General features: G+C 34.3%; 1 protein-coding gene across 1 annotated transcript in view; it reads left to right on the top strand.

Annotated features, from left to right (window-relative positions):
* The window catches only part of LOC106875431 (protocadherin Fat 4), a 483,503-nt gene that overhangs the window by 237,500 nt on the left and 231,077 nt on the right, over positions 1-14,926 (top strand). Inside the window, exons 16-17 of the mRNA XM_089363753.1 lie at positions 132-220; positions 12,116-12,200. Coding sequence (XP_089219879.1) covers positions 132-220; positions 12,116-12,200 — 174 coding nt within the window. The remainder of the gene's footprint in view (positions 1-131; positions 221-12,115; positions 12,201-14,926) is intronic.

Below are 14,926 nucleotides of genomic sequence, written 5' to 3'. Positions count from 1 at the left end.
AGTCGGTGTGCTTGTTCTTTTATTATTTTTGCTTTTGTTTTAGTTTTTGAGAGGTTTTCTTTTTTGGTTTTTCTTTCTTTAGAAAAGCAGGCAAAACAACTCATTAAAACTTTTTTTTGCAATCGTTTCAGGCGACAGACAAAGACGGAGATGAGGATCTTTATCTAACTTACACTATTATTGGTGGCAATGAAGATAACACATTTCGTATCTCTAAAAGGTAAACCAAAATAGTTTATTTTTAAACTATAACATTCAAGACTGCACATGTTTTTTAAAAAAACCCTAAAAACATTTCTTATTCGAGTAATCTTATAAAAGAGATCCCAAACATCTGATATGGAAGAAACCAACCTACCATTAATTGTAACAAACTTCATTCCATCGACCAATAAGTGCAGAATGACCTACTGCATCACGCCCAAATACCGGAAAAAGTCAGTAAAAATTTATAAGACACTAGCATACTGAGACTCAGGCAAATTTCATGCATTTTAATTTTAAATATTTTATCTAATTACTTATATATTAGAAACAAAAGACTGTATACGTTTACGTATTTATTTTTCAAGATTCTTGATGCGAAATCCCTTGTTGAAGCAGATATTGTTATATAAGTGGATGTTTTCTTTTCTTTTTTCTGCTAATTAACCACTCTCATTCTTTCTCCCTCTCTGTTTTTTTATTTCTTTCTTTCTCACTCCTCTCTCTCTCTCTCTCTCTCTCTCTCTCTCTCTCTCTCTCTCTCTCTCTCTCTCTCTCTCTCTCTTCCCCTCTCTCTCTCCCTCTCTTTCACCATACCTTAAAGACTGGATATTTTGAGTCGTGTTTTGAGAGAACTGAGGATGCACTATTTCTTTTTGCTAGTACAAATGCTCCCTGTGCAACAAATGAGATAATTCATTTAGTAAAATGCTTTATCAGCTAATTTCAGTTCATACTTTGGGACTTCAAAGATTCCCGCTCTCTTTCACATTTTTAGCTTATATTTTGTGCGAGTTTTGTGAACTTTTCGATATGCTTTTGGTTGTGGCAAAATCATTGTTACTTAACCTCTGGCGTTTTGAATACTTTTTCATCATTAGCTTTGCATTGGTTTCCTTTCGCAACACATATTTATTGGAAATGAAACACTGGAACCAATCCGTCTTTATTCTATCTCGGTTTATTGTTTTGTTAATAATTGCGAAGTGGAGTGCTTCTGCTAGTGGTGTCGTATTTTGGTGATGCGCTGGAAAATGTACGTGAGTGACGTTGAGGTCCATGAAGGAAGTCACTGTCAAAGTATTGAGTCAATCCTTTTGCTGCGCCGACTCAGATGAGTGGGTCACTTAGTGAGAATGGAGATGTGTGACCTATCACACGGAAATGCCTAAAATAATGTTTGATGTTTATCAAAATAACTCAGTCAGGAAGGACAGAAATAATAAAAGGTGACCTGGAACATATAGACTTCAAACCAGCTTTTGTATGGTGAACGGAGGAATGGAAAGCGCCCACCTCATAAACCTAAGCTGAGGTTCATGAAGTGCGTAGAAATATTGCTGAAGAAAGATAACATTTCAGAGAAGAAATGGAAAGAAATTGCAACTGACCGGGCAAGATGGAAGAAAGTAGTATCTGACAGAAGTGAGAATTTCAAAATATCTCGGAGAAATCACGAGAAGTTAAAGAGGGATTCCAGAAAGGGTGTGGACGTGATATTTCCGGCGAATGTCGATGACCAGAATGAGCAGACATGCGATGAATATGAGAAAGTCAGCTTCAGCAGAGAGGGACTGAAAAGTCACAAAAGAAGTCGTGTGCAAAGAGTTGATTTGGATTACACCGTGAGCAGCATAGGGACATGCTGGGGGCTTGAGACGTCACGTGAAAATGCATGATGACCAAGAAATGGCTCGTGTTGTTGAAGCTAATTATGTTTGTAATATTTATGCCAAAGAGTTGTGGTCACTCGCTGACCTGAAAAGCTCGTCACATGAGACCGATTTCAGATATGCTTCGAGTGATGGTTATACACGAAAACGAGGAAGCGGTTTCATGTATGTATATATGGATGGATCGATCGATCAATACATGTATGGATTGGTGGTTGGATGGATGGATACATGTATGTATGTATGCATGCATGTTACGTATGTAAGTATGAAGAGAGAGAGAAGGAGGAAGGGAGTGAAAGAGAAAAGACAGAATTTTTCATCTTATTTAGTCGGCCATTTTGTATCTTAACTGTATCTCAGCATTTTGTATCTTAAGTTAGCTGGTAGTATGTGTGCATTTATGTATTAGCTTGTCCAGAAAGTTCTGAGCGTTTTGTAATATGCAAAAAAAAAATATGCGTTTAAATCACGCCAAAGTTGATATTGCCTTTCATCCTTCTGGGATCGATAAAATAATGTATCAGTCAAATACCGGCATCGATTTAATTGACTACCACCACACTCCACACTCTTATCCTAAAACCAAAGATTTTCAGAAGTAATGCCCATGTTAGATCAAACCAATTGTAGTTTCAGTTACGCCAGTTAAGTTTTAAATTCTCGAACGAATAAACATATGAAGCAAAATACTAAACAACTCAACAGCTGAACATTCTTGTGCTCACTGTATCTGCCAGAAAAATCCTTCATATCACCTTTAGATTATACACACCTTCTTAAGAGTGAGATAATATTGGGTCATCCCATAAATAATGCGGTTTTTTTTAATTGCATGATCTAAATGTCGGAAAGAGACGGGATAATCTAACTCAACTTGCTATAAAGGCAGGGAGTAATTTTACCTTTCGCTTATACTTAGTGCAACTTTTGAAGAATGCAGTTTGATTTTAACAGTTATTTTTTCAAAGCTATGATGGAAGTGACAAAGGAGCATATTCGGAATATTTTGCTTTATGAGTTCAATAAAGGCAACAACGTAACAGAAAGTGCGAGGAATATTAATGAGGTATTTGGGGATTGGAAAAGAAGCATACTTCCGAGCCGGCAACTACGGCCTAGAAGATGAGCATCGTCCTGGAACATCTGCAGAACTCGACGAGGACGTCCTGCAAAACCCTGGTGGAACAAAATCCCATCATAACTGCTGAGGAACTAGCAGACATCTTGGATTTGGTCATTAAAACATTAAACTGACACCTGCATGACATCGGAAAAGTCAACAAATTGGGTCAATGAGTTCCTCACGAACTTTCCTAGCCTAATCACGTGCAGAGAGTTAATGTGTACTCTTCTTTTCTGTCGGGTCTCACGAAGACAGTGGGTAGGGAAATAAGAAACCCCGAAAGCCCAGGCTAAAGAAGGTTTTCACCCATGTAAGGTGTTGTTATCTGTTTGATGGGATATGAAAGGTTTATTCACTTTTGAACTTTTAAACCTCAACCACACAATAACAAATGAGATCTACTACGAGCAACTTGAGTGGCTTAAGTCAGCGCTAGAAGAAAAACGACCATCTTTGGTTTGAAGATGGATGGTGTCCTTCCATCAGGATAACGCTCGGCCACATACAGCGAGAATAGCATTCCAAAGGCTGGGGCAGTTTGAATGGGAAATGATGCCCCACCCATCATATTCACTGGACATTGCTCCATCTGATTATCATTTATTCCACAGTCTTCAAAATGATTTGGACGGAAAAAATATGAATTCTGTAGATGAGGTCAGAACAGTACTGGAGGAGTATTTTTTGTCACGGACAAGTGGATTTTGGAAGAGGGGTCTTGCAAGTCTACCAGATAGATGGAAGAGCGAAAATGAACGAGAGTATATTTTAGATTAAAAAAGAACTTTCTTTATCTTAATTTATAAAAATAACAGAAATATGAAAAAGCTGCATTATTTATGGGATGACCCAATATTTTCATAGATGATGTCATCTCTAAAATGATGGAAGGACTAATGCTGGAATGCAAAGGATCATATGCCTGCTTGATCTGGTTTGAGCTAGGGTCAAACAACAGCAATACAATTTATGACGTCTAAGGCGGAAAGCTGGCAGAATCGTTAGCACGCCGGGCGAAATTCTTTGCGGTATTTCGTCTGTCTTTATGTTCTGAGTTCAAATTCCGCAGAGGTCGACTTTGCCTTTCATCTTTTCGGGGTCGATAAATTAAGTACCAGTTGCGTACTGGGTCGATCTAATCGACTGTCCCCCTCCCCAAAAATTTCCGGGCCTTGCGCCTAGAGTAGAAAAGAATAGAAAAGAATACAATTTATGACTTCGTATGTATGACAGAAACTGCTAAAGAGGAACCCAGATTTATGGAATAATTAGATTTGTTCCAGCAGGCCTTGTGCATAAACTAAAACTATCATTACTGCTAAAACTGAGTTACATTAATCAGCTTGCTACGTTGTTAAATAAATCTAAATCGTATGTAAAAACGTAAAACCCACACAATGATAGTAAAGTAAATATTTTTGAATATATGTTCAAAGTAACGAATTTCTTTGAGAAAGTATTGTCGATTGTATCAACTTCAATAATTCCTTCGTCATCAGTTCATTGTCCCTCGAAGACTGAAAGATTAAAGACTACCGCACCAAAATTTTAATTCAGAATGCCAAAGACGTATCTAATTATTCCGTGGCATTTCAGCAAACATTCCACTGATTCCACATTATTATTCACCAGCTTGTCTTTTAACAGAGCTTTTGTTCTGTATCAAATTCAACAGTTCTATTTCTATTGCCTACTTAACTATGTATTTTTGTTGTGTTACGATAAGTATTTTCCAATAGTTTCTTGTTACATTATCTCCTTGTGTATCAGTAAATACATTCTTTTTATGGAAACTTTCAACTGATATATTCTAAATGAATATTTTTTTTGTTTGTTATTTGTTCCTGGTCTTTGTAATTCATTTAGAGTTCAGTTGACAATATTATAACTACAACCTGTTACAAGGGTATCTAGATTATTGATGACAATTCATTATTTTTATTTTGCATTTGGCTATGTTTCCAATATTAATCTGAAACCTCTGTAGAGCATCTCATTAACAACGTGCTACCTGTTAGAATGGCCATTTAAAATTTCATCAACGTGAAATACGAAAATTGCTTTGCAAGATCTGAAGCCCACGCGCTAAAAGAGAAGGAGCCGAAATTGTTTGATGGGCTCGCAGACAGAGAGGCAACCTTGCAACAAAGCTATAATTTGTTCTTCGATTAACTAGGAGCGGATGAGCTATATGATTCCATGCAAATGCGTGAAGCCTATGTGCAGCTCTTTGATCGACTCCTCACATTTAAGTACGCTACTCTCGTAGAGTTTAGTGGTTATCTTGGCAGCTGACACACGATTTTGTGAATCTGTGAAATTGTTAGAGCGTTGCACAAAATACTTTAAGGTATTTTAGTTACGGCTCTTTATATACTGAGTTCAAATCACTGCAGTTTTGTTATAGGATCAATAAAATAATGAATCACCCAACGGTTGCGGATAACTAATGCTCTTTCTCAAAATATGTGTCTTTGTTCCCATGTCAGAAATTATCATTTGAATAATTTTACTCTGTACACTTATTGTACAACAGAGCAGTTTTGTTTACCTTTGATACTTGCTAAATCTTTTTTACCATTTCATTCACAGTTATCTAAGTAATATTACCTGTGTAGGATGAGTAGTGTGATTTTTTTTTCTTTTGTATATTTTCTTCTTCAACTGTCTGCAGGAAATTGTCCAAGATTTATTGTATAATTTTCGTACATAATAACTCATTAATCATAGCAATATTTATGAATTTTAGATTTGATGTTCACAAACACAAGTGGCATTAATTTATACACTCTTTTACTCTTTTGCTTGTTTCAGTCATTTAACTGCGGCCATGCTGCAGCACCGCCTTTAGTCGAACAAATCGACCACAGCACTTATTTTTTCGTAAGCCTAGTACTTTTCTATCGGCCTCTTTTCCCGAATCGCTATGTTATGGGGACATAAACACACCAACATCGGTTGTCAAGCGATGGTGGGGGGGCAAACACCGACACACACACACACACATATATATTTATATACGACAGGTTTCTTTCAGTCTCCGTCTACCAAATCCACTCGCAAGGCATTGGTCAACCCGAGCCTATAGTAGAAGACACTTTTCCAATGTATCACGCAGTGGGACTGAACCCGGAACCTTGTTGCTGGAAAACAAACTTTGTTGAATTTATTGTAAATGTATCATATCAGTGGGCAACATGGTTTGAAATCTTTACAATATACAAATATCAAAATCGTGATCATTAGTAACGTCATCAACTCTGCTGTCAAAGGAATAGAAAAAACAATGCACTGTGGTAAGAAGCTTGCTTCCCAACCACATGGTTACGGGTTCAGTCCCACTGCGTGGTACCTTGGGCAGATATACATGCACAGAATCGTCTTTACACACAAATATATAAATACTGTTATATTTCGGGATGGTCATATATTCTTACCATATAAACACACAAACTATATATTCGTTACTCACTCGTTTATTATTGTTTTTATTTTATCTCATGTCCATTGTCCAGACAAGGGATTGTCACACATTTGTGACCCCTTCAGTGACTTTTCCCTCCACATGTTTCCTCTTGTTCTGTTTTGTCCAAAATGTCTGTCTATGATATGTATCCTTATTTGGACATGCGTTTGCTACCGTACCTCTGTGTTTGTGTGTGTGTGTGTGTGTGTGTGTGTGTGTGTGTGTGTGTGTGTGTGTGTGTGTGTGTGTGTGTGCGTGCGTGTGTGTGTGTGCGCTCGCGTGCGCATGCGTGTATGTGTGTTTTGCGTGTGTTATATAGGCTTGCTTACTATATCATTGGCCTTTGACATAGTTTTTTCCATTTATTTATTTATTTCTACTTCTTATATCTCATTATAAGTATGTGCGTGTGTGTCTTTTGTGTGTGTATGTATATGCGCTTATGTATTATACAGTTTGTATTGGTGTCTTTGTCACACACACCTTCATCTCAGTGTCTTCAAACAATTGCCCCTGAGGTTCTTCTTAAGTTTTGGAAACAGCCAAATGCAAGGCCTGGACTGCAGGAAGTGTGAGGGACAGTTTTGATACCCGTCTCTGTCAAGTAGTTTGTTTGGTTACTAGGACGGAATTGTTAATTGATGCAAACTCGTCAGCCGTGGCAAGCAGTGTTTAGTGGGGAGTGTTAGAAAAGCTACTACAGCTATCTCTTCAATCTAGAATAACAAAAGTTGGCGGGTCATATATATATATATATATATATATATATATATATATATATATATATATATATATATATATATATATATATAAATGTAGATATATAGGGCAGGGAATTGCCAATTAGTTAATAAAATTAATAATTAGCAATTTTGCCAAGTAGTTCAGTATGCAAAAAAACCTTTATGGGTAAAACATTTATAATTATAAACAGTTAGAATAGTTAGAATTAGTAGTTCTTTGACTGCTATTTCTAAATTTTCAGTATGTTGGTGAAGCAACTCATGCTGATCCCTATATGTTTATATATATAAATGAGTAAATATTCAAATGAATACTCGTAAAAATGTTATTATTATTGTTATTATTATTATTATTATTATTATTATTATTATTATTATTATTATTGTTATTGTTATTATTATTATTATTATTATTATTATTATTATTATCATTATTATTATTATTATTATTATTATTATTATTATTATTATTATTATTATTATTATTATTATTATTATATTATCATTATTATCAGCAGCAAATTTAAATAATAGATAACAACAATAATAACATTAGTGGTAGCAGGCGATATTAACATATTTTCAGTAAAATTGGTGGTTGAATTGAGAGTTTTTACTTCCACTTTCTAACAAGCTCGTGCTTCGTGTACCCTCTTATATATATATATATATATATATATATATATATATATATATATATATATATATATATATATATATAAGAAAGAAAGATTGAGCGATGAAAATAAGACAACAGAATGACAAAATCATAGAGAAGACAGCAAGAGAACGGTTGTTTTTACTTCTATTTCAGTAATTTAGTTTCTTTTAAAGGATATATTTTCATTTATTGAGACTGATAGGGAGATACCTCTTAGCCTCTACCCCCTATCTTTGTGAATTGGCACTTTTCAGAACGTGGTGGCCTTGTCACTCATCTCAGACTTTTCTTTGTATCTGGTTACGGCAGCCGCTTTTGTTGACATTTAAGTCTAGCATAGTTTCCAGCGACCGAAATCCGAAACTACGGCCTGACTAAGAGTGACAACAAGACAGAGTGTGGTTAATTGTTTCTTCCCAATCTAAACATATTTGTCACTAACTTTATTAAAATATCATATGCATCAGTGGTTTCTCTTGCGATTACAAATGCTTTGTGTCTTCTGCTTCTCAGCCAATTTATATTTCAGCTTTTTAAAACTTTACTACATAGTGATTTTCTGCCATCATTTTACCACAGCATTGTTCAAAGTCAGCTGCATTTTATGCTTTTTCGCAATTAATGTTTCACTTGTCTCCTTATTTCTTTACAAAAGGCCTTAGAGTTAAATCTGCCACCTAAATTGAGGTCTTGGAAACAATTTCTAAGTCCTGGATAGACAGTGTATGCAATGGAAGGCCATATGAGTTTCAGTAAGACTCTACACTATCACACATGGCTCTTGTAACACAGGAATGGATGGCTGAACATTTTCATGATCACATAACTCCTAATATTTGGCCTCCCAATTCCCCCAGATCTCAATCCATTAGACTATTACATGTGGAGCGTTGTTCAGAGAGAGGTCAATGAACCAGTCCATAACACCAAAGATTCTTTGAAAGCTGCCATAGTCAAAATAATGTCCAAAATGAACCAGGACCACTTGATTCGAGCATGTAGATGATTTAGAACTCATATAGAAGCAGTTGTTGAAGCTGAAGCTGGCTTTATTGAATAACATTATAGAAAAGAAGGTTTATTTTTATCATCATAGCATTTTTTTTTTATAAATAAAGTCATTTATTATTATATATCTGTTTTTTATAAACATAAATCTGTCCTCAAATATCTTATGCACCCTCTCTCTTTCTCTCTCTCTCTCTCTCTCTCTCTCTCTCTCTCTCTATATATATATATATATATATATATATATATATGTAAATATATAAAAACAAAAAGATAAAGAGAGCAAAGGTAAGGTTGAAGAATTTCTACCACTGGAATGAAACTACACTTCAAGTACTGTTCTCTCTGTTTTCGGCACATCACACTCTTTACCACTTCATACTAAAAATATCCGCCTATGGATATAATAATAGATTACTTTATTTTTTCTGTCTCCGATGAAGGGAAGTACTGGATCTTCCCAGAAACAGCTGTAAGACTCTATCCATAAATTTCTTCAACCTTACCTTTGCTCTCTTTATCTTTTTGTTTTTATATATTTACATATACACACGCTAATACACGACTTATAATACCCATTCCTGTTCATACAACGATTGGGGCAAACTAATCGGTATACAGCACTTACTCGGTATTACCTGTATCCTACTGGGTTTGGTTAAATCCAATACCCTCCTCAACCTTATATATATATATATATGTATATATATATATATATATAATAGTGTATGAAATATACACGGAGAGAAAACTGTGGATTTCTTGCACGCTAAAAATGGCAGTCAAAGCCCAAAACCATAAAAATATATTCTTACATTAAAGCACATTTGTACGCGAGCGAGACGTTTGAGTGAATAAAAATTTCAGTTAACCTTATACTCGTAAGAATAAGGTTAACTGAAATTTTTATTCACTCATATGTCTGCTCACGTACAAACAGCGTGCTTTAATGTAAGAATATTTTTTCGTGATTTTGGGCTTTGACAGCCATTTTTAGCATGTAAGAAATCCACATAGTGGTTATATCTCCGTGTATATTTCATACACTAATATTACTAATATATTTTTAAATATTTGTCTTCTGACTTTTATTACGCATGCTAGCCACTAGTTAAAAATTATTTAATAATTGTTAAGCTTGTATTTATAAAGTTCAATATATATATGTGTGTGTGTGTGTGTGTGTGTGTGTAGCCATATGTGCATATGTATGACTATATTTAACCATACATATATACATATAAACATATATATATATTCATTTATACACGTATATATTTTATATAAATACATACACCACACACACAATCATATGTGTGTATATACATGTAAATGTATGTATGTATGCGTGTCTTCATGTATTCATAATGAAAACGCGTTGTTTAGTGGTTAGAGCATTTGGCTTATGATCGGAAGTTTGTGAGTTCGATTCCCGGCGATGACCTTTTTTTCTTGCAGAAGTCACTTTATTTCACATTGCTCCAGTACATTCAGCTGGCAAAAATGACTAGTATTTGTATTTCAAAGGGCCAGCATTATCACCTCCTATATCTCCCTTAGCTCGTTGAGAAGTACGTTAAGGGCACACGCATCTGTGGAGTACCCAGCCACTTCCACGTTAATTTCATGAACAGGCTATTTATTCATGTATATATATATATATATATATATATATATATATATATATATATATATGAGTGTATGTGTATAAAGAGTTTTTATATTCTATCAAGCAAACGTATATACATACATAATTCCTGTCTCAGCGTGTTTGTGAGGTATCAATTCTGTATGAACATTTACTACTTCAGTCCTACGTTTAATTCTCTCTCTCTCTCTCTCTCTCTCTCTCTCTCTCTCTCTCTCTCTCTCTCTCTCTCTCTCTCTCTCTCGTTACCAATTTATCTCCTTCTCTCTCCCTCATTTAATGAGGTCCTAAAAAGTTAAGTAATCCGCCTCTCTTCTTTAAAGTGTATGGTAGAAATACAAATAAAAGCTTTTGATCAGCACTCACCATCTAAATTAATCGATATTAAACATAGGATGGTCTGAGTACCACATAACGTTGCACTCTCAGACCAAACAATCACGTAAAACATCTGCATCTTTCCAATAATCTACCTCTGTCTGATCGGTCTAATTAACCTCAATATTCTTGTAAATTTCCGATTTTGTATCTTTCTATTTATTTCTAGATTATTATTATTATTATTATCATTATTATGATTATTATTATTATTATTATCATTATTATTATTATTATTATTATTATTATTATTATTATTATTATTATTATTATTATTATTATTATTATTATTATTATTATTATCATTATTACACGTTCCACAAAATTCTGTTTTACTCTTTGATGAAGTTTAATTCAAATAGATGCAACTTGCCTGATTAACTTAATTACTTTATTCAAATTATTGGTTTCCACACAATAATCTTTGCAATCTTTGTAACCTTTTGACTGTTGTTTAAAAAAAAGATTTATTCTTGGAAAAAAGTTTCTACTTGAATATATTTTGTATTTTCTAATATAATAATTTCGTGCAAGAAGCTAAAAACAATTAAACGCTTGATTTTGCCAAATTAGATATATGTGCAAATGGAAGTTTAGTTAATTTTATTAGAAACGATCTCACTTCTGTGTAAACAACAATGGTTTGTTTTTTTTTCCGCTGCAATCTTCCTATTCATCAGAGAATTTTAGTTCTAACTTATAAGAGAGAGACCTACAACATTGCGAAACATTCATCAATTATTTAGTGCAACAAGGACAGCACGATGGCTGAGAAGGTAAACCGTAAGACTAAATTTCTTGAAACCCTGCTATGATCAAGCTTGGACGTTATCCAACTATGTTGGGTAATAATGAAATCGGAGTTATGTACATAACAATACAGTTTCCTTTGATAATCTAATTTTGTTCATAATCAACAGCATTCTATAGTTTCTTAAATATGTGAATGGAAAGACTATACCAGCCAAAATACTCAACATAATTAGGTGGGCCGAGCAACAAAGTTTATAAATAAAATCAAATTTCCTTGCTATTCTTGTAACTACTTCACATTTTCTTCATTCCAAGAAGTATCTGTGTTAGTCTTAAAGGTCTTGACTTCGATTTTTAATTAACAATCTTGTCATTATTATTATAATGGACAATGTTTTACAATTTTTTTATTTGAATTTTCAATGCTCATAATTTTAATATTTATTTTTTTATAGTGGCTATTTATCTTCTGCTAAAGCCTTGGACAGGGAAATGAAAGACAAATATGAATTGATTGTTCAAGTTTCTGATGGTGTTCACGTGAGTCATAGTTTAATTGTCTTTTTTTAGACTTAAATATCAAAACTGTTGCGCTATTTTACAGATGATTAGTTAAATCCATAACACTTTAATTCTTTTGTTATTTTCTACGGAGAGACTTTTTTCTGGTATTTAACTCTCGGTGGCTGATGGATTCAAACTAACAATTCTCTTCAATTTACATTTCTTTCGTTCATTTTCTTTTTGACTTCCCATTCTACTCATTCTATTCTGATTTGTAATTTCCTCGTTAACTTTTCATTATAATACACCATTATTTAAATCAAGTCAGTTACAAGGTAATAAATATATCGGACTGTGAAAATGGGATCTGGCGACGTTCGTATATTCCTCCTTAAGGAATATAGTTTCAATAAAGTGAAATGCCTATTACATCTGTCCAACTAAATAACAAGAGATTTCCCTGAACAGGAATTTATTCCAAAGTAATTTCCCCGCGTTCATATATTATGATTAACTACAACATTATGGTGATGAACTGGTGGAATAGGTAGAGTGTAGGACAAAAATGTACTTTACGCTCTGCGATCAAATTCCACTGGAGTCAACAGGATTATTCATCCTTACAAGATTAACAAAATAAAAGTTAATTTAATGGACTATTCTTCTTTCCTTAAAACTGCTGGCCTTGTACCTTAATTAGAAACCATCATTAGCTACAATATCTTTATTTCTTGCAAATGAAAATCGATCCAAGTAAGAGATTCCATATCCAGGCCCCTTTACAAACATCTCAACTCTTACCCTACATTCTCTATTATATTTTTGGAAATGCCACACTTAGTGATCTCTATTACCTTTGCAGTATTTAGTTAAGCATTTTTCAGTAGTAATGCTTATCTATATACAAGTATGGTGCCGATTAATTAAACATATGAAGCTTGCCATATTAAATACTTTGTACTTATTTCACAAGTTATTTCCTTTGCTGATGATAGCGTGGGTATTTATATTATTTTATTACCATAATAATGCATGTACATTCCCTGTAAATGCATATATGTTTCCTTCCAGTGATCTATCAGATATATGAATAACTGTGTCACTAAGGAAATCTATAATACAGACGCATGTGCCACTGTATCTGCTAACGTTCATATTGTCATTCCCCTCCTGTCATTTCCTACTTCTAAGTATACAGTAAATTGCGACTAAGGTGTTTCATGCATTTAAAAAATACTTTTTCCGTTTTGTTTACTTTGAATTGTCTCCATTTCCTCTTTGTTGAGAACATTTGTCCAACAATGTTTATCGCTCTTCTTGGTGCGAGTAGCAGTGTTGGTTAATTAAAAATCATTCCTGCAAGACTATGTATAACACCATTTATTTCACAATTATTGTGTTGAAGTAACTATAGAGTAAGAAGCAAACTCGTGACAAGCTGAAATCTCGATACGCTCTTAGGTGCAAGTTGAAAACAATTACTTCACTTACGCTACAAATTTCCCAGTAAATTGTTGGAAATAATATTCCAACTGCTGATTAATCCTTGTTAATTATTATGTTCAAAGATATTACGTTTTCCGAGTTGTCGGCGGCAGACGTGGATTTACTTTTTGAATTGCCATAGATATCAGAATAATAACGAATAACTTTCCGAATTAGATATTTTTATGTCGTGTTTGTATGGATTCGATGCAAAAAAGAGGTTAGCTGTCTTCTCTTGATTTGGAAGAGAAAGAGAATTTTCATGTGTATCGGATTTTTTAATATTTGTGAATAACGTATCTACTGAAATGGTATAGGAAGTACTTCCACGAAGGTGCTACGAATATTTGCTATCTACAAATAGTTTTTCAGTTTTGTTTTGTTTCTTATTATAAACAGGAAAAAAATTAAAATGATACAGATAGACACTTGTTAAAACAGAGATTCGCACCTTGACACACACAAGTGGCGATATTCAATAGTTTTAATATTAGCATTGTTGACGTGGTCAATCAGAAATATGAGATTGACATAGATAAGTACCTTAAGTAAATATATGAGAAATTTGTTACGAGGTACGATACCTTCTTTGTCAGGAAATTCAACCGAGAACGGTAAAAGGAAAAACATGCTATACACCTATTTTGCCAATTTTTTGCTGGAACCTTTTATATGCCCACAAAAGAACAGCTGGGAGAAGTTCTGGCCCTACTCGAAACGAAGTCGTTTCCATCGATGTTGGAGGAGGGTGAATGTGAGTCTTTTCTTTCAGACCGAGGAAGAAGCAATACAACCGGTGGATATAAGTCACATTCCTGACTATAGCCTAGTATTGGAGAGGCGAGATACAAGGGTCATAGTTGTGACGCTGATTCTAAGCTCATAGTAAACTTTGCAGCAGAGTACAGGGACGTAGTGAGTGCAGATGACACGCGAAATAACATGTGGTTGAGTGAGAGCCGGCTAGAACATGCAAGTCCTGATGGCTCAGGAAGGCCATTGTTTGGGAAGAAAGTAAAATGAATAGATTGGTAGGACAATGCAAAACACCCAGTTGCTATTCATGTAGTAGTAATATCCGCCCGAGTGTCTTCTGCTCAGAGGAGCAGAAGTCTAATAACAGCAGAAACGCGCCACAACAACAACTTTTTGATCCTGTATATTAGTAATCTTTTCTATGAGGGTAGCCAGAAAATTCGCTTCGTTTTCAGTGCCAGAAGTCGATAAGGCGGAAGCTCTTGGGATCCACACCAGTTGTATCATTCCATTATCTTGCA

The sequence above is a fragment of the Octopus bimaculoides genome, chromosome 15, assembly GCF_046866305.1.
Source record: "Octopus bimaculoides isolate indiv1 chromosome 15, ASM4686630v1, whole genome shotgun sequence".
In the NCBI taxonomy this organism is placed as follows: Eukaryota; Metazoa; Mollusca; class Cephalopoda; order Octopoda; family Octopodidae; genus Octopus; species Octopus bimaculoides.
The sequence above is the reverse complement of the archived record's forward strand: the minus strand, read 5'-3'. Positions and strand labels throughout refer to the sequence as shown.